General features: G+C 41.6%; 1 protein-coding gene and 1 long non-coding RNA gene across 4 annotated transcripts in view; one reads left to right on the forward strand and one right to left on the reverse strand.

The window, feature by feature from the left end:
- The window catches only part of LOC140195151 (cytoplasmic polyadenylation element-binding protein 2-like), a 120,437-nt gene extending 111,396 nt beyond the window's left edge, over positions 1-9,041 (reverse strand). For both annotated transcript variants that reach the window (XM_072253011.1, XM_072253010.1), the window contains exons 1-2: positions 7,592-9,041; positions 5,586-5,870 (exon numbers count right to left, since the gene is read on the reverse strand). In XM_072253011.1, the coding sequence (XP_072109112.1) occupies positions 5,586-5,870; positions 7,592-8,752 (1,446 nt within the window). In that variant the 5' untranslated portion in view covers positions 8,753-9,041. The remainder of the gene's footprint in view (positions 1-5,585; positions 5,871-7,591) is intronic.
- Positions 7,532-25,478, forward strand: part of LOC140195152 (uncharacterized) — a 69,697-nt gene continuing 51,750 nt past the window's right edge. Inside the window, exons 1-2 of one of the 2 annotated variants that reach the window (XR_011885374.1) lie at positions 7,532-8,865; positions 17,052-17,144. This is a non-coding gene — a long non-coding RNA (uncharacterized lncRNA). The remainder of the gene's footprint in view (positions 8,866-17,051; positions 17,145-25,478) is intronic. The other variant, XR_011885375.1, reaches the window with a different exon arrangement.

Consider the following 25,478-nt stretch of genomic DNA (forward strand, 5'->3'; position numbering starts at 1 on the left):
GGCTGTCAAGTTTCCATATCTTTGGGGGGAGTCATCTCAGGATCTTAAAAAAAAATGATTAGAGGAACAGTTGGTGTTGCTTTTAATCTTCCAAAACTCCGTAAGTGCAAGGAAGGTCACTTTAAATTGGAAAATAGCAAACATAATTCCTTTATTCAATAAGAGGCAGAATGAAATCATGAAAATGCCAGAGCAATTAGCTGAACATCCATGAAAGAAAAATTGATAAAGGCTGTTATTAAAAATATTATGATAGCAGGGCACATAGAAAAGTTCAAGGTAATCAGGCAAAGTCAACATGGTTTGGTGAAAGGAGTAACTTACTGGAGCTCTTTGAAGTAGTAACACAGACTATCCTGAACTATACTTAGACTTCTGGAAGTATTTGTTAAGTAGCTGCATCAACAGTTATTATAAATAAAAGCTTGCAGTGTAGGATGTAACAAATTAGCATGTATTGAAGACTGGTTGGATAACAGAAAACAGAGCAGATATGCTTTCCTTCCTGTGGACAAGATATAATGAGTTGTGTTCATCAATTTCTTATAATTTACATAAATGATTTAGATGAAGACACCAGGGTTATGGCTATTACATTTTCTGATGACACAAAGATGGTAGAAAAATTAAATTGTGTAATATCCCTTGTAGTTTGTTTCAACATGTGGATAACGTGGGAAAATGTTAAATTGTCCATTTTGACAGGAAAATTTAAGAAATGTAGTAATCTAAGTGGTGAGGAAGTATAGAGGCCTGAGAAGCAGAGGGATTTGATTGCCTTCGTAGTTGATTTGCAAAAGGTTTGTACGCAGGTGCAGCAAGTAATTAGGAAAGCTAAAAGGATAATTTACTGTAAGGGGGATAGAAGGCAAAAGTAGGGGTGCTTTTGCCTCATATAGACAGAGAAATTGTAAGACCACATCTGGAGCAATGTGTACACTAATAACCTCCTTAATTGAAGGCCGTTATTGTATTGAAGGCAGTTTAGAGAAGTTGATCAGACTAAAACCTGGAGTAGGGGGTCATCTAGTGAGTGAAGGTTTCACATCAGGCTCATAGCTGCTGAAGTTCAGAATGAAAAATGACTTGACTGAAACACAGAGAATAAGTTATAGGTGTGGAGAAAATATGTCCTCCTGTGGAAGAATGTGGGAGAAGGCAGTTGAAGAAGAGCCTTTGAATATCTTCCCCACCCCCACCAAGTTATAAGAAGTCATACCCAAGTATTGAAAGGCTACATACATATACAACTAGATTATCCATGATCTTTTTTTAAAAGCTGAAACACTCTTAAGGTCCAAGATGTATGCAGATGTTCATAATTTATTTCTAGTCAGTCAGAGAAATATAAAGGGAAACGCAGAACAGACCATTTTCTCCTTTACTCTTAGTATTATATAATGTATTACCATCAAAAAACATAAGCAAGGACACATTTAAAGCAAGCTAGATAAGCACAGGTACACACAGAAAGGAATAGATGTATCAATTTATGGATTTAAATCAAATGAAGAGAGAGAGCTCACACAGAGTAAATATAGAACGATGAATGAACAGCACTGAAAAGCCTCTGCTTTATTTCTAACTAACTTTAATGAAGGTGGAAATCAGTCTCTTGATTCTTATGTTTGTGAAGAGCAAAGCTGAGGTCTCAGTACTTCCTTCGAATGTTTCCCCAAAAACAAAGTTGTATACAGATATATGCATAATCATGGTTGTCAGTACAGAAAGGAGAAAAAAATAAAAATTCAGCATCATTTTCTTTAAAAACAAGTTTGTTTCTCCAGTAAGCTTGTTTTGGTTCGACTACTTTGAATATTGAATAATACTTATTTTCTGTAAGTTTGGTTTTGTAGTTCCACCAATGAATCACAGAAGCAATACTGAGCTCCAGATCCTGAAAGCACAGCTGTTGTAATTGTTGGTGAATCTGAAAAGAAATCGTCCCTCCTAAGGACGGAGTAATTAGAGAAATGCTGAGCAATTATCAAAAACGTCATCATGACATGCTTTCAAACTAAAAGCATAACTTAGCGAGTTAATGTATCAGAGTTTTGGTGACAATATTCCATACTTATGGTTTAGAAGTATCCTCTGCACTTTATGTATTTCTAAAATAATTTGTTAATTAATGGAAACAAATTCGTTTTTTTTTAAAGTATTCTGGAGAAAGCAAAATACACTATATCTACATTGCAACACACATCAAAGTTGCTGGTGAACGCAGCAGGCCAGGCAGCATCTGTAGGAAGAGGTGCAGTCGACGTTTCAGGCCGAGACCCTTCGTCAGGACTAATTGAAGGAAGAGTGAGTAAGGGATATGAAAGTTGGAGGGGGAGGGGGAGATCCAAAATGATAGGAGAAGACAGGAGGGGGAGGGATGGAGCCAAGAGCTGGACAGGTGATAGGCAAAAGGGGATACGAGAGGATCATGGGACAGGAGGTCCGGGAAGAAGGTCCGCTCTGTCCGCCAGAGAAAGCAGGATCTCCCAGTGGCCACACATTTTAATTCCACATTCCATTCTGACATGTCTATCCACGGCCTCCTCTACTGTAAAGATGAAGCCACACTCAGGTTGGAGGAACAACACCTTATATTCTGTCTGGGTAGCCTCCAACCTGATGGCATGAACATCGACTTCTCTAACTTCCGCTAAGGCCCCACCTCCCCCTCGTACCCCATCTGTTACTTATTTTTATACACACATTCTTTCTCTCACTCTCCTTTTTCTCCCTCTGTCCCTCTGAATATACCTCTTGCCTATCCTCTGGGTCCCCCCCCCATTGCCTTTCTTCCCAGACCTCCTGTCCCATGATCCTCTCGTATCCCCTTTTGCCTATCACCTGTCCAGCTCTTGGCTCCATCCCTCCCCCTCCTGTCTTCTCCTATCATTTTGGATCTCCCCCTCCCCCTCCAACTTTCAAATCCCTTACTCACTCTTCCTTCAGTTAGTCCTGACGAAGGGTCTCGGCCTGAAATGTCGACTGCACCTCTTCCTACAGATGCTGCCTGGCCTGCTGCGTTCACCAGCAACTTTGATGTGTGTTGCTTGAATTTCCAGCATCTGCAGAATTCCTGTCGTTTGCTATATCTACATTGCTTCTGTCTGCCCTTCTTAGGGAGATCCTTACGAGTTGAGGATGATATGCTTCAGAGGCAATACTGTCTGCACATGGATTCTTCTTATGTGGCATGGCTGTTGTTTATCAGTTTCCAAATGGTCTTGACAAAGCAAGGTCTCAGGAAGGAATTTATTGAGTTAACACAGCAATTTTATATATTAACAATGACAACTGAATAAGCACTTATAAAATTAATACTTTAGCATATTTCTAATACAATCCACAAGTTGTAGAAAAACCAAAAAGATCTAAATGGACGCACATCACTTACTGTACATAGAGAGAAGACCTGTTTACGTAACAATACTCAAGAGTAACTGATCTTTGTCAGAAATGCTTGTGCTAAAAATATTACATGTTTTGTGAAACATCTTCATTTGAGGGCTGTCCACTTATATAACTGCAAGTAGCTACTCCAGATGCCATCTACTGAATTATAGATTGCAAGCAATACCTGTACAACATTTAAGTTATGGTCTTTAAATTGATTCAAGAACAATCCAATTGAATTGGAATCTTTCCAACACAAGTCCATTTAAAATGGGAGAGAACCCAGGAAACTAGCTCAAAATTGTTAGAATCCGATATTCTGACAAATACAAGCTGTGCAGAAAGAATTGGCATTAATTTGCAAACTGCAAACCATGAGCTTTTTGGGACAAATTCTGCACCCCAGCAAAAAAAAAAGCACCAAATTTAGTATTACGATAGCAAACAACCTTCAAATGGCCTCTATCTTGACAGATGCCTTCTATCATTCAAAGTAAACTGTATATGCAAGTTTTCATTATTTACAAACACTAATTTCTTGCTTTTCCCCTTGGAACTGATATTTGTGATGCACAAGATGAAATAAATGTTCAACACAATGCTTTACATTCAGGACAGCATCACAAATCAGTTCATCTTAATTCAACATGCATATATGCATGCCTTCCAAAGAATACTTTTAATATTGGGTACTAACAAAACACAACCCATCCCTTAACTCTAGAGCCACGCTTAAAAACAAATCTGCAACTATTCTTGTCTGAATGGCTTAGCACAATAATGTACAATCAGTGGTCACTATATTAGGCACACTTGTACACTTCATTAATGCTAGTATCGAATCAACCAATCACGTGGAAACAACTCAATGCACAAAAAGGATGCAGACACAGTCAAGAGGTTCAGTTGTTGTTCAGCCCAAACATCAGAATGGGGAAGGAATGCAAACTAAGTGACTGACCATGGAATGATTGTTGGCAGAAGACAGAGTGGTTTGAGTATCTCAGAAACTGCTGATGTTCACAGCCAACAGTCTCTAAAGTTTGGAGAGTGGCACAAAAAACAAACATCCAGTGAGCAGTAGTTCTGTTGAAGAAAGTGACTTGTTAATGAGGGAGAGTAGTTCAAGCTGAGAGTAGAGTAACAGTAACTCAAATAACCACACGTTACAACAGTGATGTGCAGAAGAGCATCTATAAATGTACAACACAGCGAACCTTGAAGTAGGTGGGCTACAGCAGAAGACCACTGAGTGTAAGTTTAATATTGAAGACCATACAAGTCACCATATATAACACTGAGACTCATTTTCTTGCAGGCAAATAGAATAATAACAATAGAATCAATGAAAGACCGCACCAACTGGGCATTCAACCAGTGTGCAAAATACAACAAACTGTCCAAATACAAGAAAGGAAGAAATAATAATCAATAAATATTAAGTGAGCCCATAAGTTTTGGGAACACTTCAATGATGGGACAAGTTTAGTTAAATTATTCCCTTTGGTTCAAGAGCCTGATGGTTGAGGACTGTTCAGAATAACTGTTCTTGAATATGGTTTTGTGAGTTCTGAGGTTCCTCTACCTTCTTCCTGATGGCAGCACCAAGAAGAGAGCATAACCTGGGTGGTGGCAGTCCCTGATGTTGAATGCTGCTTTCCTGTGACATCGCTCCATATAGATGTGCTCAATGGTGAGGACGTTACCCGTGATAGACTGGACCATATCAACTACTTTTTGTAGGATTTTCTGTTCAAGGGCATTGGTGATTCCATACCAGGCTGTGATGCAGCCAATCAATATCTCTCCACCACGCATTGTTAACCATTAGTCAGATTCTTGCTGAACTTAAAGTCTACCAGCATAAAATACTGTTAGTGTTTTGGAAAATAGTCACTGTCAAAAAATTCAGAAATGTCTGTACGGAATCAGAATAACTCACCATTTTAAAAATGTTTAATTCCTTCACGACAGTATGCTTAATGATCTATGAGAAAACTTCTCAAAAAATAACTGCTTGGCATTCAATGTCCAAATATCTGAATTACTGTGGCACATGGAAGACATGATAGTGCTATTCCGATCAGGATTTTAGAAAGTTTCTAATTAATCTTACCATTCTGGAAACTACAGCAAAGCATATTATGTTTTTGACTAGCACATACAAATAAAACAGCACGTTCTGTTCTTACCTGTAAAGGTAACAGTGTGTTGCTATTGTTGTCTGTCCTGAAAACATTGTCTTCAATCCAAGATTTTGGTGTCAGTGTTGGGGCTGAACGAGGAAATTTGGGTGGGGGCGGTGCTATAATGTTACTGGAGAAAGGTTTCTTCAGTGGAGAGATTTGGTTCATGGTCGTTGGCATTCCCACACCTCCAGTTCTGCGGTGATCTCTTGTCTGCAGGCCTCCCCATGAGACGCCTGCACTCCAGCCACTGCTCTGATGGCTGTTCCATGGAGACTGTTTCATTATGGGCTGATAATATTAAACATACATAATATTTAGCAACTGGACATGTTTAATTAACAGAACACAACTTGTGTGAAACTTTGTACAAACCCCGTCACTCAAGTAGCCATTTGTGCACTCTGCCTAAACCTCTATTCCTCCATTTTAAAATTACCAGTAGTTTCAAATCCAGAAAGAATTTACCCCAGGAATATCTACCGCTATTTTTCACAGGTAAGCTTAGTCGATATACTCTTTCTCCAAAGATTAATATTAAATTTTTTATATATATATATATATATATAAAACCAGCAATGGCTGGATATCCTTTCAATATTGTAATCTCCTTTCAATAAATTATTGCAGCCACATCCAACAGACAAAAAAGGCAGAAAAGTTAAATGTAATATAAAACTATTTTTGGCAATGTTTGTATTTCAATACCGGGCATTAATATTGCTTAATACATATTACTGTAAATATTAATTTCAAAAAAGCAATTTGACAAATTCAGTCTCTTGATCGCATTTCAATTCAACCTATCCAGATAAAAATATTTAAAATTTTCCGAATTGATATGACACAACATGGGATCGAAGTAGATTCAGACGAAATGAAATCACAAGTTCAAGACTAAAAGAATTATAATCTTCAAATCATGCCTACTAAGGCAGAGTACAATATTTTCCAGTTTTCATTGCCTAGCATTTTCCTACAACACGAAGTATTAATATTTAGTTAGATTTCCAGCAACGTCCAGCATTGTTCTAGCTAGAGTTCAAGATATACTATGTGTTTTTACGCAACATCAATCTTAAACTATAGATAATGAAACTATGTTTAGATTAAGGATGTAGCTCGTTTAATGATTTGCAAAACAAAGGGTTGAAATTCTATGTTAGCTAAGAACCTTGTTCCCTATTTAAAACCGGCAGAGAACTGAAAACGTAAACACTAAACTGCACAATAAATTTCCATAACCACTCTTTTCCGCATCATGACACTTTTATTCATCCAACTAAAATGCAGTATCAGACCGAATATTGCATTAATTCCCTTTATTCATCCCTATCTCAGGCTCATTAATGTAAAATTAAAGTAAAACTTCACAAATTAGCCAGTTCTTTGGGAGAGGGCGGGGTACGTGTAGGCAAGTGCTAAACGTCCCTCATTATGTTAGAAGAAATAAACTTGCAACATAACGCACTGCCGTCAATTGGCAACGAGCCAGTGCTAATTCACTCAAATATACCAATAAATTAGTTTTTCGCGTATATATTTAGACAGCAGTACGAAATCCGCTTTTCTTCAGGCGTAAACAACTTCAGTCGAGGTGTGGCTACAGAACGCCAAAGGGGAAAAAAATACAAGTACAGTATTTTGTCTTTCTTAACCTTTCCCAGGCGTTGACAGCTCACTCAGTGCACCATATTTCAAAAATGGAGAAGAGCAATTCACATAGCCCTCCAGTTTTCCTAGCGACTCCGCAGTTGCGATCGAGAGCAATCGGAGAACCAGATCCTTTCCCAAGGATCAACCTCCCTCAGCAAACAAAACCCAGCCGAAATTAGCGAGGCTGCCTGAAGCGCAACCTCGCAGACCACAAGCAAGGGGAGGAGGGAGAACGCAAGGTACAGCTTTAGATATGAAATGTATATCGAATGCACATTTTTTTTAAAAAAAAAGTGATGTTTCTCTGCACACAAACCGCAGAGGCTAATGAGGGACAGGGACGCCTCCGGCCTTACCTGGTGGTGGCTGAAGGTGTTCCTCTGGTGGGGGAAGGCAGCCTGGTGTTGGTGCTGCGGGTGGTGGTGATGCTGAAGGCCGACAGGGGACCGTCGGTTCTGCTGCTGCTGAGGTAAAGGCGAGAAGGTGCCGCCGTAGCCGTGGCCCACACCCGCCGTGTTGGCGGCGAAATTCTGGAAAAGTACTGTGCCATTGATGGACGGGATGCCGTGGAAAAGGCTGTCGTCGGCGGGGCTGGGCACCGGGCAAGGACCGCCACCCGATCCCGGTGAAGTGCTCATCTCAGCAGCGGTGGCGGCGGGTGCCGGAGACCAGGCGGTGCCAAAACCGGCCAGAACAGCCACTGGAGACGGAGAGGAGCCATTGCTGCTGCTGCCGCCGGCGCTGCTGCTCCCAGCCGGCCCGGACTCCTGCTGTTGGTGGAGCTGTTGCTGTTGTTGAAAACTAGCTCCGAGCCCCGGTAACATCCCGATTCCACCGCCTCCAGCTCCAGCGCCACCGGCCGCCGGCATGTTACCAGTAGCCTCCATCAGACCTTGTCCTCGGTGAGGCTGCTGCTGGGGGTGGTGGCTGCACTCTGCAATGTTCACGGAAGCGGCGGCGGCGGCAGTACATGCATCGGTGGAGGCGAGCGCGTCGCTGTCTCCCGTCCTTTCCTTCTCCAACTCCTCCTCCTCCTGGCGGCAGGGCGGCGGCGGCTCTCCGGGGTTGGTTAGCTGAGGCGGCGGGGCAGGAGCCGGGTGCTGATGACTGCGTTTGGTCACAGAATCCGGACTGGGTTGCGGCCGCCGATCGCTCCTGGGTGTGGAAGTTGGGCGGCTGGCGTTCAGGACTGGAGCCGGAGCCAGAGCCAGTGACACGAAGCTGCTGCTGCTGCTGCTGTTGCTGTTGCCGATGGTGGTGGTGATGGCGGTGCCTGTCGTCCTGTCCGGTATCAGAAGGTCATCATCCTGCATAATAGGGCTGGTGTGTGGAGCCCGGCTGACTGGTGGGAAAAACAAAGAGGCGGAGGAGGAGGCGGCGCCGGCGGCAGCCCGGGAGGTGGAGGAAACTGAAGGGCACGACGTGGCCGCTGCCAACACCGGCTTAGTGCATCGGTAAACGCCGACACCGCCCCCGCCGCCCGCCGGCTGGAACAGGGCGAAGCCGAAGTCGCTCATTCCTAACGTTACTCAGTGTTTGTCAGGGGCCAGGGCAGCTGTCCGCGCTGAGGCGGGCCGCTCGTTCAGCACCGGCAGGGGGAGATCATGGTGGCTTTGGCCGGGCAGTGAGGGTGGGTAAAGATTTATTTCTCACCGAGGAAGCCCACAGTGTGTTGACTGTTTCATGTTGAGGGCACGGGTCTCCAGACTGACTCCCACCCACCGATCCCACACAGCGCCGGATCCCAACCTTTCGCCTCCGCCGGGGTCTCGCTGACCTTCCCCTCCGCCCCGCCACCCCCAAACCGCTGTGCTTGTTTCTAGGCTCCCCCTCGCTCACAATCGACGGGCTCCTGTTTGTCACAACCGCCCCCCCCTTCCCCGGCTGCGCGTGCGCACTTGACTCCCACTGTGTGCAGCGCAGTTTCGAGATGCCCCCTTCATTTACATTGACGTCAGTAGCACGTGCGAAGCGCGTAGTAATCGCGCGCCGTGGGAAAACAAATACGCAGTAATTTAACGGTTTGTGTGCCGGAGTGGAGGCTTAATTCTAGTATATGGCAACTCAAGTTTGCATCTGCACTAATCCCATTTATTAGCCTTCTATGAGTTGGCAATTAATGTGCTGGTTTAGATACTTGTTAAATTTTGTATATGCCTCCTTAAATTTTTCAGCAAGCGTATACCAAACTACAACCACTCTCTGGGTGAAAGTATTCTTCCTTAGATCCACCCTATATTATTATTACTCACCTTAAACGTGTGCCTTCTGGTGTACTATGGAGGGAATCTATCTGTACCTTTCATAATTTTGCATACTTCTGTCAGATCCTCTCCCTGCCTCTTCACGGAAAGCCATCCTGGCTTGTTAATTCTCCCCTCATTTCATCTCAGACAACAGAGAACAGGGGCTAGGGAAGAGAAAACAGAGGAGGTGGGAAAGGGGAGTGAGAGGGAGATGTCAGGAGGGTGGAGAAGGGAGGTTATGGATTGGAGGAAAAGAGACCTATAGCAGGAAGGAAGAAAAGCAGGATGGATGGATGGATGGGTGGGTGGGTGGTAGAAGTGAAGGGGGTAACATTAGGAAAGGGGTGAAATGGGGGTGAGGTATTGAAAGATGGAGAGTGGGTAGGTTGGGAGAGATTTCCAGAAATGTTCTCTTCCTGATGTTGATACTTGGATATGATTTCCATATTGTATAATATGATTACTCATACCCCATCTGTTATTTATTTATATACACACATTCATTCTTTCTCTCTCTCTCTCTCTCTCCCCTTTTTCTCCTTCTGTCCCTCTGACTATACCCCTTGCCCATCCTCTGGGTTTTCCCTCCCCCCCCCTTGTCTTTCTCCCCGGACCTCCTGTCCCATGATCCTCTCGTATCCCCTTTGCCAATCACCTGTCCAGCTCTTGGCTCCATTCCTCCCCCTCCTGTCTTCTCCTATCATTTTGGATCTCCCCCTCCCACTTTCAAATTTCTTACTAGCTCTTCTTTCAGTTAGTCCTGACGAAGGGTCTCGGCCCGAAATGTCGACTGTACCTCTTCCTAGAGATGCTGCCTGGCCTGCTGCGTTCACCAGCAACTTTGATGTGTGTTGTCTAATTCTAAAGTTGTTTTATAGTATTGTTAAATTCTCTTTAGAAATTTTTATAATTATTTCCAATGATAAGTGTTTAAAAATTATAACTAAATGTTGGGCCATTTGAAACTAAAATTAAACATGCAAATCTTGGAGAATATTACAACTTTGGTAAATTTATACAAATTTAAAGAAAATCTTAATTCGAATTAAGATGTTTTTCCATGGGAAAAAAGCTGCTTTAAAATCATGGTAGTTGTTGAATAAGTGGAATAATACAATGCCAATTACAATCTTTTCAACCACTGTATGCTTGAAATAATGGTGGCATGAATTAAATTCATGCCTGGCTCTAGCACCTTGATAAACCCTCCAGTTCCTCAAAACCAAATAAAGTTTAATATGCTTTTGCCCTGAAGCAGAGAATCTTTGAGATTCTATTATCCTACATGACATGTTGGTGTGATTGTACTAAATCTGTACTGTCTGCATATTCATATATAAATTACATATGTTCATCCATAATGTGTTCATTGACTCTGTTATTACTCCTGCAATAGCTGTTAAAATTATATTGTAGAGCCTGCATTAATATAAATTTGTAATCTTTGCATTGCCCTAAAATACTAATTTGATTTTTTTAATTGTGAAGTTCCATAATGGGAGAGTATCATATGAATAAAATGACCCCAGGCAGCTTTTTGTAGATGCCATGAACTAGTGGGGGAATTTAGTAATGGTGATACCATTGAACTTCAGGCTGATGATAGCTAGATTTTCTCTTCTAGGGTATTTGGAATTGGAATTGGAATGACAAATGATTTGAAAGGTGTGGATAGCCAGAGGCTTTTTCCTGGGGCTGAAATGGCTAACACGAGGGGGCATAGTTTTAAGGTGCTTGGAAATAGGTACCAAGGGGACGTCGGGGTAAGTTTTTCACACAGAGAGTGGTGGGTGCACGGAATGCACTACCAGTGACAGTGGTGGAGGCGGATACAATAGGGTCTTTTAAGAGACTCTTAGGTAGGTACATGAAGCTTAGAAAAATAGAGGGCTATGCGGTAGGGAAATTCTAGGCAGCTTCTAGAATAGGTTACATGGTCGGCACAGCATTATGGGCCGAAGGGCCTGTAATGTGCTGTACATATTCTGTGCTCTGTGCTTTTCTTCAATAACAAGTTGCACAGGAATAGCACTTCATGTTCTTGATATGCAATGCCAAGAGCCTGAAGGGAGAATTTAGATAAAGTCTTAGAATGTTTATTCGCCCACATCAGAGCAATTTTTTTAGTTCTGCCCACTAGAATTTTCTATGTAGTCTTATAAATATTTCTTAATATACGTGTGTGTGTGTGTGTGTGTGTGTGTGTGTGTGTGTGTGTGTGTGTGTGTTTTTGTGTGTGTATGTATATTCTTCTTGGTGCACAAATATATCGGTGCTGTCCCACTCTGCTCACCAGACCTGGAATATCTAGCAGTAAAGTGCCATCCTTTTTACCTACCACGGGAGTTCTCTGGGGTCATTTTGGTAGCAGTTTATATTCCACCTTAGGCCAATGTCAATCAGGCTTTAGATGATCTGAGCAATGGGATCAACATGCACGAAACAGCGCACCCTAACTCCTTCACCATCGTTTTGGGAGATTTTAACCAGGCCAGTCTGAAAAAAATCACTAAGCAATTATGATCAACAGATCACTTGCAATACCAGAGGAAACAACACACTGGACCATTGCTACACCACCATTAAGAATGCCTACCATGCTGTTCTGTGCCCTCACTTTGGGAAGTCTGATCACCTGGCTGTACTTCTACTCCCTGAGTATAGGCAGAGACTGAAGACTGCAGCACCAGCAGTGAGGACCGAGAAGGTATGGACAAGGGAAGCACAGGAGCAGTGGACTGGGCTGTATTCAGGGATTCATCTTCGAACCTGGATGAGTATGCTGCAGTTGTTACCGACTTCATTAAAACCTGTGTGGATGATTGTGTGCCTACAAAGACTTACTGTACATTCCTAAAACAAAAGCCATGGGTGAACCAGGAGGTACGTTGTCTGCTGAAGGCTATATCTGTGGCATTCAACTCTGGCGACCCAGGTCTGTACCAGAAAACCAGGTATGATTTGCGGAGGGCTATTTCAAGGGCAAAGAGACAATTTCGAATGAGGTTGGAGGCAACATTGGATGCACGGCAACTCTGGCAGAGTCTGCAAGACATTATTTCCTACAAAGCAAAACCCAATAGTATGAATGGCGGCGATGAACTCAACACCTTCTATGCCCGCTTTGAAAGGGAGAACACCACTACAGCTGTGAACATCCCTGCTGCACCTGATGACCCTGTGATCTCTGTCTCAGAGGCCGATGTTAGACTGTCTTTAAAGAAAGTGAAGCCTCGCAAGGCAGAAGGTCCCGATGGAGTACCTGGTAAGGCTCCGAAAACTTGTGCCAATCAACTAGCGAGAGTATTCAAGGACATTTTCAACCTCTCACTGCTACGGGTGGAAGATCCCACTTACTTCAAAAAGGCAACAATTATACCACTGTCTAAGGAGAATAATGTGGGCTGCCTTAATGACTATCGCCCGGTAGCACTCACATCGACAGTGATGAAATGCTTTGAGAGGCTGGTCATGACTAGACTGAACTCCTGCCTCAGCAAGGACCTGGACCCATTGCCATTTTCTTACAGCCACAATAGGTCAACGGCAGATGCAATCTCAATGGTTCTTCACACAGCTTTAGACCACCTGGACAACACAAGCACCTATGTCAGGATGCTGTTCATCGACTACAGTTCCGCATTTAATACCATCATTCCCACAATTCTGATTGAGAAGTTGCAGAACCTGGACCTCTGTACCTCCTTCTGCAATGGGATCCTCAGCTTTCTAACCGGAAGACCACAATCTGTGAAGATTGGTGATAACATATCCTCCTTGCTGACAATCAACACTGGCGCACCTCAGGAGTGTGTGCTTAGCTGTACTCTCTATATACACATGATGGTGTGGCTAGGCATACCTCAAATACCATCTATAAATTTGCTGACAGTACAGCCATTGTTGGTAGAATCTCAGGTGGTGACGACAGGGCATACAGGAGTGAGATGCCAACTAGTGGAATGGTGCCGCAGCAACAACCTGGCACTCAACGTCAGTAAGATGAAAGAGCTGATTGTGGACTTCAGGAAGGGTAAGACGAAGGAACATATACCAATCCTCATAGAGGGGTCAGAAATGGAGAGTATGAGCAGTTTCAAGTTCCTGGGTGTCAAGATCTCTGAGGATCTAACCTGGTCCCTACATATCGATGTAGTTATAAAGAAGGCAAGACAGTGGCTGTACTTTATTAGGAATTTGAAGAGATTTGGCACATCAACAAATACACTCAAAAACTTCTATAGTTGTACTGTGGAGAGCATTCTGACAGGCTGCATCACTGTCTGGTATGGAGGGGCTACTGCACAGGACTGAAAGAAGCTGCAGAGGGTTGTAAATCTAGTCAACTCCATCTTGGGCACTAGCCTACAAAGTATCCAGGACATCTTTAGTGAGTGGTGTCTCAGAAAGGCAGTGTCCATTATTAAGGACCTCCAGCACCTAGGGCATGCCCCTTTTCTCACTGTAACCATCAGGCAGGAGGTACAGAAGCCTAAAGGCACACGCTCAGCAATTCAGGAACAGCTTCTTCCCTTCTGCTATCCGATTCCTGAATGGACATTGAATCTTTGGACACTCTCTTACTTTTTTTTTAATATACAGTATTTATGTTTTTGCACATTTTAAAAAATCTGTTCAATATATGTAATTGATTTACTTGTTTATTTATTATTCTGATATATATATTCAGTTCTCTCTTGTGGGCCACTTTGGAATATGCCCTCATCACATCTGCAAGCAACGATCGCTGGATTGCAACCATATAGTGTGTCAAAAAGCTTTTCTCATGTGACTTTCAATTCTTTTTGTTTTACTCCTGTGATCTCTTGATTTCAAGTATAGTTAGTGTACGGATGAGCAGATTAGGGTGGTTGACGAAGGCAGCTGAAATAATGTGGGAAAGAGGGGCAGCATTCATGGGAGATTCTTACCACTGCTTGAGCAGGAGGAACTGTATCACTGAAATAAGTGGCATATTAATCAAGCTGCGACCAGGAACATTGCAATTATGTAAATGAAATTTGACAGAAGCATAAGTGAGGTCATCTAATTTGTACTTGGAAAGTATGGAACAGAATGCTTTCTAAATTGTGTAAAGCAAAAATCTGTGGAGATTGAAGGACTAGGAAACCTAATTGCATTGAAGCAAAATGCAGACAGTATAAATAGGATAATGCAATGCTGTTATTTATACCTAGGGGACTGAAGTACAAGGCTGAAATTATGTTGCAACATATTCCCTGATTAGAACACAGCCAGAGTGTTTCAAGTCATTCTCAGCACCAGGGATAAGCCATCCAAAGGGTGAAGTGTATATTTAGCAGAATGACGCTGAATTTCAGAAGTAAAAATTAGGAGAGATTATATAAACCAGAGGTACATCTAATCCCTAATTTATAAGATTGAAGTTTGATTTGATTAGGAATTTGAAGATATGAATACAATGAAAGGAGAAGTGGAGGGAAGTCACTTTTGCTGGTTGAGTGACTTTGAGGTAGGTGCGAAAGTCAGAATGACTTTTAGCAGTGAAGTTGAAAACACTTCTCACACATTCTCTTCTGTATCTGGCAGTTAATTTATCTGAATTCTGAGATGATACATTGTTAAATAATTTTATTAGATGTTGAGAACAGTAGTGATTGAAATATGGTTGTATAGATTGGTAGAACTGGCTGAAGCATCTGCATGACCTATCCTTGATCCTGTGTCACCGATGAACTTTTCTGTATGCTGAATAAATTTTCAATTTTTTTTGAGTGAGATTTCAGAATCAGATTTATTACCTCTGACGTATGTCGTGTTTTGTAGCAGCAATATGAAGCAAAACATAAAAACACTATAAATTACAATATGAACATATAAAAATAAAGTGCAAAATGAGAGCAAATTAATGAGGTAGTTTTTTAGACCATTCAGAAATCTGTTAGCAGAGGGGAAGAATCTGTTCCTAAAATGTTGAATGTGCTCCTTTTCCTCTTCGTTGATGGTAATCATGAGACGAGGGCATGTCTTGGATGGTGAAGGTTTTTCAAAATGGATGCCACCTTGAGGCATCACCTTTTGAAGATATCTTCAGTGATGGGGAGGCTAGAATCCCTGATGGAACTGGCTGAGTTTACAGCCCTCTGTAGCTTTTTCTGATTTTGTGCGTTGGCAACTCCAATATACAGGATCAGAAGATATGAAATAATTACATCTCAGTAAAACATTCAACAGATGATCCCAGGATAGATCACCCTGCGGAGGAATTTGGGGTAAGAATCGGTCAGGAAATTGGAACACTGGAGCTCTGAACTTTCCACTGCATCAACCTTCTAGCATATGGAAACATTAGATTCCAGGTTATCTTGTTATCCAATGTAGTTCTGTCTGATACTTCCAGTTGTTTGTTTCTAAAGTCACATTAATATTATAATAGGGTATAGTTGTCCCTTTCCATGACCCAATGCCAGTTATGTTCTTTTGTCATATGGGACAGATGAAATAAATATGTCAAACTGAGGCAGGTGATAGTGCTGTTTAGTGTTGAATAATCAGTGGTAATAATTAACTAGGCAAAACCTGACAAAAATAATGGGCTTTCGACCAGCTGAGGTCTTTAAGTGATGTTTGAATGATCTCATATAAAAAACTCTGCGAGGTTTTTCTTATCAATAGGGACAATTTAGATAACAAAATAAACTTAAAAGGTGTTGACTCCTAAGATAGGTTTTTTTTTAAATTTCAGAAAATGTCACAAGGATAATGTTAAAATTAATAAGTTGCATAATGATTAAGCAGTTCCCGTTACATTAATGTAATAAATTAAATACATAATAAAATGTTTCTGATAAAAAAAATCCTTAAAAGCATTCCCAAATTTAGTGCTTTTACAATTTAAGGGGTATCAGTTTTGTATTCAAATATTACTATCTGTTAGAACAAACACCACATATAAGCTCTTTGACACCATTCATTGTGAATAGCTCTTAACTTCACGCCGAGTGACAAATCTGAGGATTCAGATAATTTGTCAAGATGGGTATTTATAGGAGAAGTACTGATCTTCTTTAGCTGTAAACATACAGTGTCCTACAATGCTGCTTAGTTATTTAAAGCATTTTTTGTTTTATTTATGATTTATCATTATTAATACTTATTAAAATATTTCTGAATTTAAGATCATTATTTTGTGTTAAATATAAACTATTGGTAAATCAAAATGTATATCTTATAAGACAAACAATGAGTTTATTATCATTGTTAATTGTTGCATCATCAGAGATTATCTGTTCCACTTCATATTTTAATTTAGTTGTCATAAAAGTTGCATTCTCGTTTTTACTGGTAAAACCCTAGACTGAAATAGATCTGCAGCTGTTGATATTGCCATTGTGAATCTCTTCGCCTTTCTGTGATCTTCACTCTTCATTGGTCGTTTGATTTTAATATTTAGCCTAGGATGTAGGGGCTTATTGTTATAATAACATTAAGTACAATTATGTGGTGTTATGCTAGGTGTCTCAGCTGCAGTGATTGTACTGACTTAGTATCTGTTATACAAACTTGGGTCTTTCTTTTCCTTTCACAGATGATTCAGCTATATTTGACCATTTTCAATGTGCCACCTTCGGTGACTGTCAGCTGGACTATGCACAGATACACAAGCCTATGTCAACAGATGGTACAAGAGATACTGTGTTTATACTCTATTACTTTCTTTCAAGTTGTGCCAATTTTTGTCATTTTCTAAGTTTGACTGATAAATTAATTATGAAATATTTCAGTAAATAATAGAAACTGACTACAGGAAAAGAATTTAAAGATGATTTATTTGCAACATTTCCTAAGATATTTTTAAGCAATGAAATAGTCTCTTGCATAATTACTTAGCATGGTAATTCAGTATGCGATACTTGCAAAACCTTTTGGCACACAGCTCAGCAAAATATGCTCATAGGGCAATAAAGCACAAAAAAGTTCAGTATTACATATTCTGCTTGTTAAAATATTTGGCAGTGTCTATAATTATGAACTAAAATGAAGTTTTTTTAAACAGATATGAAATGTTCCTTTGCTTGACAACTTTTTTCAAGATAAAGATGAGCTTAAAACTTGTTATGAACATATAGTTTTGACTTTATTTTGGCTCCCATTGGGATTTTAATTTAGTGAGATGGATTCCACCCTTTTTAATGCCATGAAACCCAGGTTGGAAACCCCTGGTTTAGTGTAAGAGCCAATGAAGCATTGAGCCTCTAAAGGTATATGTCCCAGGCTACTATTGAGGACAGAAGCTGGCAGAAAGAGGGACAGGGCACCAAATTTCACACAGAGGTATTGAAGTTATGGTCAATAAAATGGAGGCCTGAGTAGGCCCCATGTCTTATGGTGGAGGAACGGGATGGGCAGCTGAGGAGACAGTGAATTTTGTTTTGATTAGGTGTGAGTTGCATAGTTTGGTGGGGTTTGATTGGAGTTTGGGGGTGCTGGATAGAGAGCAGAGAGGGCGGTGCAGAATGATGGCCACAGGATACTTGCCAGAGATATTTCTTGAAGTGCCTACTGTAGTCTGACCCAAAGAGTGAGAGATCCTATGCCATGGAGCAATGTGGAAGACAGTTCATGATCTCACATTAAATGATATATCAAGCTCTAGGCGAATAACAATATTGTATTTTTTTTATATACTGACACTGTCACACACTCATACACACTCTTATATACACACACACACACACACACACTTTCTCTTACAGTGTCTCACACTCTTTCATGCTTGCACATACTCGGTTACACTCGCACACACCTCAGCACCTCTTTGATGGTCTAATGTGCAGAGGTCAACCCTGTTTATACAAGATATAGGTTGTGTATACAGCATTATCCTGACTTTATTGAGGAGTTACTGAGCACTAAACTACCTCAGGAGCAAATGCAATTGTAATCTGGTGGATTTCTGTGTGATCATTACATTATACTAAGAAGGACATGGAGGATAGGGAGATTAGTGCTGAGAATATTAATATGCCATGGCATTTTTAAGTAAAGCAGGAGGTAGTATTGGATCTGTTAAAGAGTATTAAAATAGATAAGGTCCAGGGCCTAATGGGATATACCCACCCCAGGTTATTGAGAAGGGTAAGTGAAGAGATTGCTGGGGCCTTGACTCATACCTTCATGTCCTCCCTAGTCACAGGTGAAATCCTGGAAGACAATTGAGTACCTAATATTCTTCCATTATTGAAGAAGAGAACCAGGGATAATCCTGGAAACTATAGACTGGTGAGTCTCCTGTGGGAGGGAAGTTACTGGCAAGAATTCTTAGGGACAGGATTTATGAGCATTTGGAAAACCATGGCCTAATCAGTTAGCACAAGCCTGGCTTTGTGTGGGTCACTTGATTGAGATTTTTTGAAGAGATGACACAAGTGATTGAGGTAGGTAGAGCTATGGATGTTTCCTGCATGGATTTTGGTAAGGCATTCAGCAAGGCCCCTCTTGGGAGTCTCATCTAGAAGCATGAGATCAATGGTGAATTGGATTCAGAACTGGCTTGCCCATAGAAGACAGAGGGTAGTGGTTGAAGGGTCTTCTTCTAGCTGGAAGTCTGTGATCAGTGATGTTCCACAGGAATCAACTCCTGCCTCAGCTAGGACCTAGACCCACTGTAATTTGCCTATTGCCACGATAGATCTAAGGTGGATGCAATCTCTTTTGCTCTTCATGCAGCCTTGCCTCACCTGGATAATTCAAATACCTATGTCAGGATGCTGTTTATTCACTACAGCTCAGTATTTAACACCATCATTTGTATAATCCTGACAGAAAAAGCTACAGAACTTGGGTCTCTGTACCTCCCTCTTCAACTGGATCCTCGACTTCCTAACCAGGAGACTAAGATCTGTATGGTTTGGAATTAGCATCTTCATCTCATTGACAATCAATACCGGCACACCTCAGGGATGTGTGCTTAGCCCACTGCTCTACTCTCTCTGTACCCATGACTGTGTGGCTAGGCACAGCTCAAGTATCATCTATAAATTTGCTAATGATACAACCATTGTTGGCAGAATCTCAGATAGTGATGAGAAGGTGTACAGGAGTGAGATATAACAGCTCGTTGAGTGGTGTTGCAGCAACAACCTTGTACTCAACATCAGTAAGACCAAAGAGCTGATTGTGGACCTCAGAAAGGGTAAGGTAAGGAAACACACACCAGTCCTCATGGAGGGATCAGAAGTGGAGAGAGTGAGCAATTTCAGGTCCTGGGTGTTAATACTGTATCTCTCAGGACCTAACGTAGTCCCAACATATTGATGCAGCTATAAAGAAGGCAAGACAGCAGCTATAATTCATTAGGAGTTTGAGGAGATTTGGTATGTCATCTAAAACACTTGCACATTTCTACAGATGTACCATGGAGAGCATTCTAACTGGCTGCATCACTGTCTGGTTTGGGGGTGGTGGGACTACTGCACAGTTTCAAAGTAAACTGCAGAGAGTTGGAAAATTAGATCCATCATGGATACTAGCCTCCATAGTATCCTAGACATCTTCAAGAAGCTGTGCTTCAAAAAGACTGCGTCCATCAATAAAGACCCCCACTAACCCAGGGCATGACTTCTCCTCATTGTTACTATCAGGAAGGAGATGCAGAAGCCGGAGGCACACTCTTAGTGATTCAGGAACAGCTTCTTCCCCTCTGACAACCAAATTCTGAATGGACATTGAACCCATGGACACTGCCTCACTACTTTTTATTTCTGGTTTTGCACTACTTATATAACTCTTCTATTTAATAATGTATATATTCACTGTAATCCAGCTTTATATTATCATATATTGCCTTGTACTGCTGCTGTAAAATTAACAAGTATCACACCATATGCTGATAATATTACACCTGATTCTGTGCTTGGATGTCTGCTGTTTATGATATATATACAGCAAATGACTTAGATGAAAATAAAGATGGATGGGTTAGTAAATTTGCCGATGATATGGAGATTGGTGCTGTTATGGATAGTATAAATGACTAGCAAAGATTATACGGGATATAGAACAGTTATGGAAATGGGTGGAGAAATGGCAGCTTGAGTTTAACCTGGCCAAATGTGAAGTGTTGCACTTTGGTAGGTCAAAAGAGACAGTACACTGTTAAGAGAAAGGTCCTTAACAGTGTCGATGAGCAGAGGGATCTTGGGGCCCACGTTCATAGCTCCCTGAAAGTGACTACACTGGTTGATAGGGTGGTTAAGAAGGCACGTGGCATGCTTTCCATTATTAGTCAAAGCATTGAGTTCAAAAGTCAGGAAAGCACACAAAATGCTGGAGGAACTCAGCAGGCCAGGCAGCATCAGTCCTGATGAAGGGTCTCAGCCTGAAATATCAACTGTTTAATCTTTTCCATAGATGTTGGCTTGTCTGCTGAAGTTGCTCTAGTATTTTATCTGATTTCCAGCATCTGCAGATATTCTCTTGTTTGTCAAATCAGGAAGTTACGTTGCAACTTCATAAAGTTCTAGTTAGGCTGTATCTTGAATATTGCATACAATTCTGGTTGCCCCATTATAAGAAGGATGTCGAGGCTTTGGAGAGGGTCCAGAAGAGGTCTACCAGGATGCTGCCTGGATTAGAGGGCATGAGCTATAACAAGTGGTTGGACAGACTTGGGTTGTTTTATCTGGAGCAGCAGATGCTGAGGTCAGATCTGATAAAGGTTTAAAAGATCATGAGAAGTATAGATAAAGTAGGCAGATATATTTTTCCCAAGATCAAAAAGTTAGATACCAGAGGGCACTTAAGGTGAGAGGGGGTAATTTCAAAGGAGATGAGTGGGGCAAGTATTTTGCATTGGTGGGTGTCTGGAATGCGCTGCTTTGGGTGGTGGTAGACTCGGATTGATTAGGGACTTTTAAGAGATGTTTGGATAGGCATGTCAACGTGCAGAATATGAGAAGATACGGACATTGTGTAGGCATAAGGGATTAGTTTAGTTGGCCATTTGATTATTAATTTATTTGGTTCAGTACAATCTTGTAGACTGAAGGATCTATCCCTTCGCTGTACTGTTCTATGTTCTATTATCTTTGTTTCAATTGCCTGTGGATATTCTCATTACCACCTGTGCTACCAGATCATGATGAAGGTAGTTTGGCTGCTGCTTAGAGCCGAGCTATATACTGTTTTGTCTTTGCGGAGTATCGGAACAGCTCACGTGATTATCCTTTCCAGAAGAAGAGTAGGTAAAGCCTGATATCATACAGCACCACATCAGAGATTGGCTCTGCCGGGCATGTGTATATTAGATTGGAGGATTTGTATCGTGGGTAAATACAGCTGAGCCTAATGGGCGACTTTCTGGTGTGAATCATAGGGAATCCGATGCAGATGTTTGAGTTCACTGGAGGAAGGATCCATGGCATCCATATGGTTTTAGAGAGTTCAAATGAGGACCACAATTGGGATATATTCATGACTAGCTGATGTAGCTGCACTGATGGTTTGCCATCTGTCAGGCCAGTTTCACAGAATTCATAAGATGAGAAGGAGCATGCAGGACTATGGTGGTGGCGAACTGGTTAAGCTATCAAGACAAGTAATTCAAAGTTCCTGATTAACAAACCAAAGGCCTGAAATCAAATTGCATAGTAGCTGTGCGATTTAAGTTCTGGAACTTTGAGAAATAAAGCACCCTTAAAAATGACAAAAGATTCCAAATTGTCATTAAAAAAAAACATCCAGATCGTGAAGGTCCTTCAGGGAAGAAAATCTGCTGTCTTTATCCAGTCTGGCCTACATGTGCCTTAAGATTCACCACAAATAGTTGACTCTCAAATGTCCTTTGAAGTGCCTCAGGAAACCTCTTGGTTGTACCATTTACTGTTACATTTAAGCAGAGTGGGGACCACATTTAGTACTGACCTAGTCACTGACATAACAAAGGCAATCTCAGTCCGCTTGCAAAGTCCTTCACACAACGATTTGGGGAATAGGAGCTTTCCCCCAGACTAATCAAGCAATAACTTAATACATGTGTACTCACAGAATCATACCCTACAGACAATGTGCCATAAGCTCAAATTGGATTAGATTAGATTAGATTCAACTTTCAAGCAACACACATCAAAGTTGCTGGTGAATGCAGCAGGCCAAGCAGCATCTGTAGGAAGAGGTGCAGTCGACGTTTCAGGCCGAGACCCTTCGCCAGGACTAACGAAGGGTTAGTCCTGATGAAGGGTCTCGGCCTGAAACGTCGACTACACCTCTTCCTACAGATGCTGCTTGGCCTGCTGCGTTCACCAGCAACTTTGATGTGTGTTGCTTGAATTTCCAGCATCTGCAGAATTCCTGTTGTTTTAGATTCAACTTTATTGTCATTGTGTGCCGAGTACAGATACAAAGCCAATGAAATGCACTTAGCATCTGACCAGAAATGCAGAGAATAGTGTTATTTACAAAATAACTGCAAATTAAAAAAATGCTACAGCACACTGATATGAAAGTACTGAGACAGTACAATACGGGTGCAATACTGCTTAGCGCTGTGATGAGAGGTTCAGCAGTGTCATAGCCTCAGGGAAGAAGCTCTTCCTGTGCCTGCTGGTGCGGGAGCAGAGGCTCCTGTAGCGCCTACCGGATGGGAGGAGAGTAAAAAGTCCAGAGTTAGGGTGAGATGGATCCCTGATAATGCTTTTCACAGGCAGCGTTTATGGTAGATGTTCTCAATGGTGGATAATTGGGTGCCGATAATCCACTGGGCAGTTCTCACCACACGCTGGAGTGCTTTGTGGTCTTATACAGGACAATTGCCATACCACACTGAGATGGAATTGGTGAGTATGCTCTCAATGGTACAGCGGTAAAAGTCCGTCAGTATCCTGGGACAGAGGTGAGCTTTCTTCATGCTCTGCAGGAAATAAAGGCGTTGTTGCGCCTTTTTGATTGGGATGGAGGAGTTCAGGGACCAGGTGAGATCCTCGGAAATGTGGACACCAAGGAATTTGAAGCTTGATACACGCTCCACTACAGTTCTGTTGATGTGGATGGGGATGTGAGTATGACTCCTGGCATGCCTGAAGTCCACATTGATCTCCTTGGTCTTCCCTTTAATCCCTGGAGATATTCTGTCCTGGCAGAACAGATCCACCAGACTTAGTGGCAGAGTGGCATGCAGGAAAGAAGATCAATTTTACATCCCACTGAAGTTCCATGGCATTAAGCCAAGCATGGGTAAGGAATCCTGTTACTACCTACTAAACCCACACTACTACCCCTCCTCCCCACTAGCTATGAATCAGTGGTCCTTCACGTTGAATAACTCTTGGAAGAAAGATTGAAGTTAGCAAGAAAATAGAATGAAAGACTGAAATTAACAAGAGCACAGAATGTACGCTGGATATGGGGTGGGGGGGGGAGGGACTGCAGTATCCATCACCAATAGTGGCTTGATACCACCACAACAGAGCGAGTTAACTGAGTCCTGAAGGATGTAACTGGTTGTCTGGGTCTGTGTCAAGTAATGAGTGAACAAACATGGGATAAACATACTTGATCACTTCATCAGAATTTTGCTGTGACTAATGCATTGCTACCACATAGTCTAGTGGAGACAAAGTAATGTCTTGAAATTAAGCCCACCTTCAGTCATTTTCTAAGTAACTATGGGGCATCCATAAGGCACTAGAACATCAGCAACAGCAGAAATGCATACAACCATAATCAGTAACTTTGTGCCTTGGTGTATTCCTCATTTTACCATACTAAGTAGCTAGGGGCTCAATGTAGTTCAATGTGCAGTGTAGATGGGTTTGTTGGATGCAGCAACATGCAAAGAGGGATGAGATTCCAGTTCAGAGAAACTGCAATGGGGTACTGTTTGCATTATAAATACTAAAAACACCAGTGCAAGCTCAAAACCAACCTATCAGCTCCTACCACATCGCGACATGAATGAATGATGATGGATAATTAAAGAACTAACAGATTAAGGAGGCTCCAAAAGCATTTCCATCCTCAGTGATGGTTGTGTCTGCCATAAGGTTGAAGCATTCACAACTATGTTAAGTCAGAAGTGCCAAATACATAATGCACTTCAGTTTCCTTCTCAGATCGCCAACGTTAAAGAAACCAGTGTTCGGCAAATTCTGTACACTCCATGTGATATTGAAGAAATGTACAAGAGCAATAGATACAGCAAACCCAGATCTGGGCCATACCCTCCAAATATCCGGACCTGCCTCTTGGTTTTTTTGCAGTACCTTACTTTCCATTTTCTATATATGATTTATAATTTAAATTTTTAATATTTACTATTGATTTGTACTCCAGGGAGCGGGAAGCACAGAATCAAATATCGCTGTGATGATTGTACGTTCTAGTATCAATTGTTTGGTGACAATAAAGTATAAACAATTCCAGTATTATCTATAAAGAGTTTGTATGTTCTCCCCTTGACCACATGGATTTCCTCCTGGTGCTCCGGTTTCCCCCCACCGTCCAAAGATGTACCAGGTACTAGGTTAATTAGTCATTCTACATTGTTCTACGATGAGGCTAGAGTTCAATAGGTGGGTTGATGGGCCATGCTGCTCTTTGGGCAGGAAGGACCTGTTCTGCCGGTGTATTGCTAAATAATAAATAAATAGATAGATAAATAAATTGATAAGTGAATAATTAAATCAGCCAACATGGCATTTGTAAAATGGAAGGCCTGTGTTCCAGAACCATTTATATATACCTGTGGTCCAGCTGTTCCAATAGAACATTTATGTCTGCCTGACAATGAAAAAATGCCTAAATGCATTTCACTCAGAAATCTATCCAGCCAATCACTGCCTAGTCAGTCCACTCTCAATCAACAGAAAAGTTGTCAGGTGCAGTACTGTGAGGTAGGACGTACTCCCCTGTACCTATTCACTGACACCAGCAAGTTTTGAGAGAGCCTCTTGACTCCAGACCATTGCAGTCTTTCTTTAAACATGGTCAAAAGAGCTGAATTGTGGACTGTCTGCTC

The sequence above is a fragment of the Mobula birostris genome, chromosome 3, assembly GCF_030028105.1.
Source record: "Mobula birostris isolate sMobBir1 chromosome 3, sMobBir1.hap1, whole genome shotgun sequence".
Classification (NCBI taxonomy): domain Eukaryota; kingdom Metazoa; phylum Chordata; class Chondrichthyes; order Myliobatiformes; family Myliobatidae; genus Mobula; species Mobula birostris.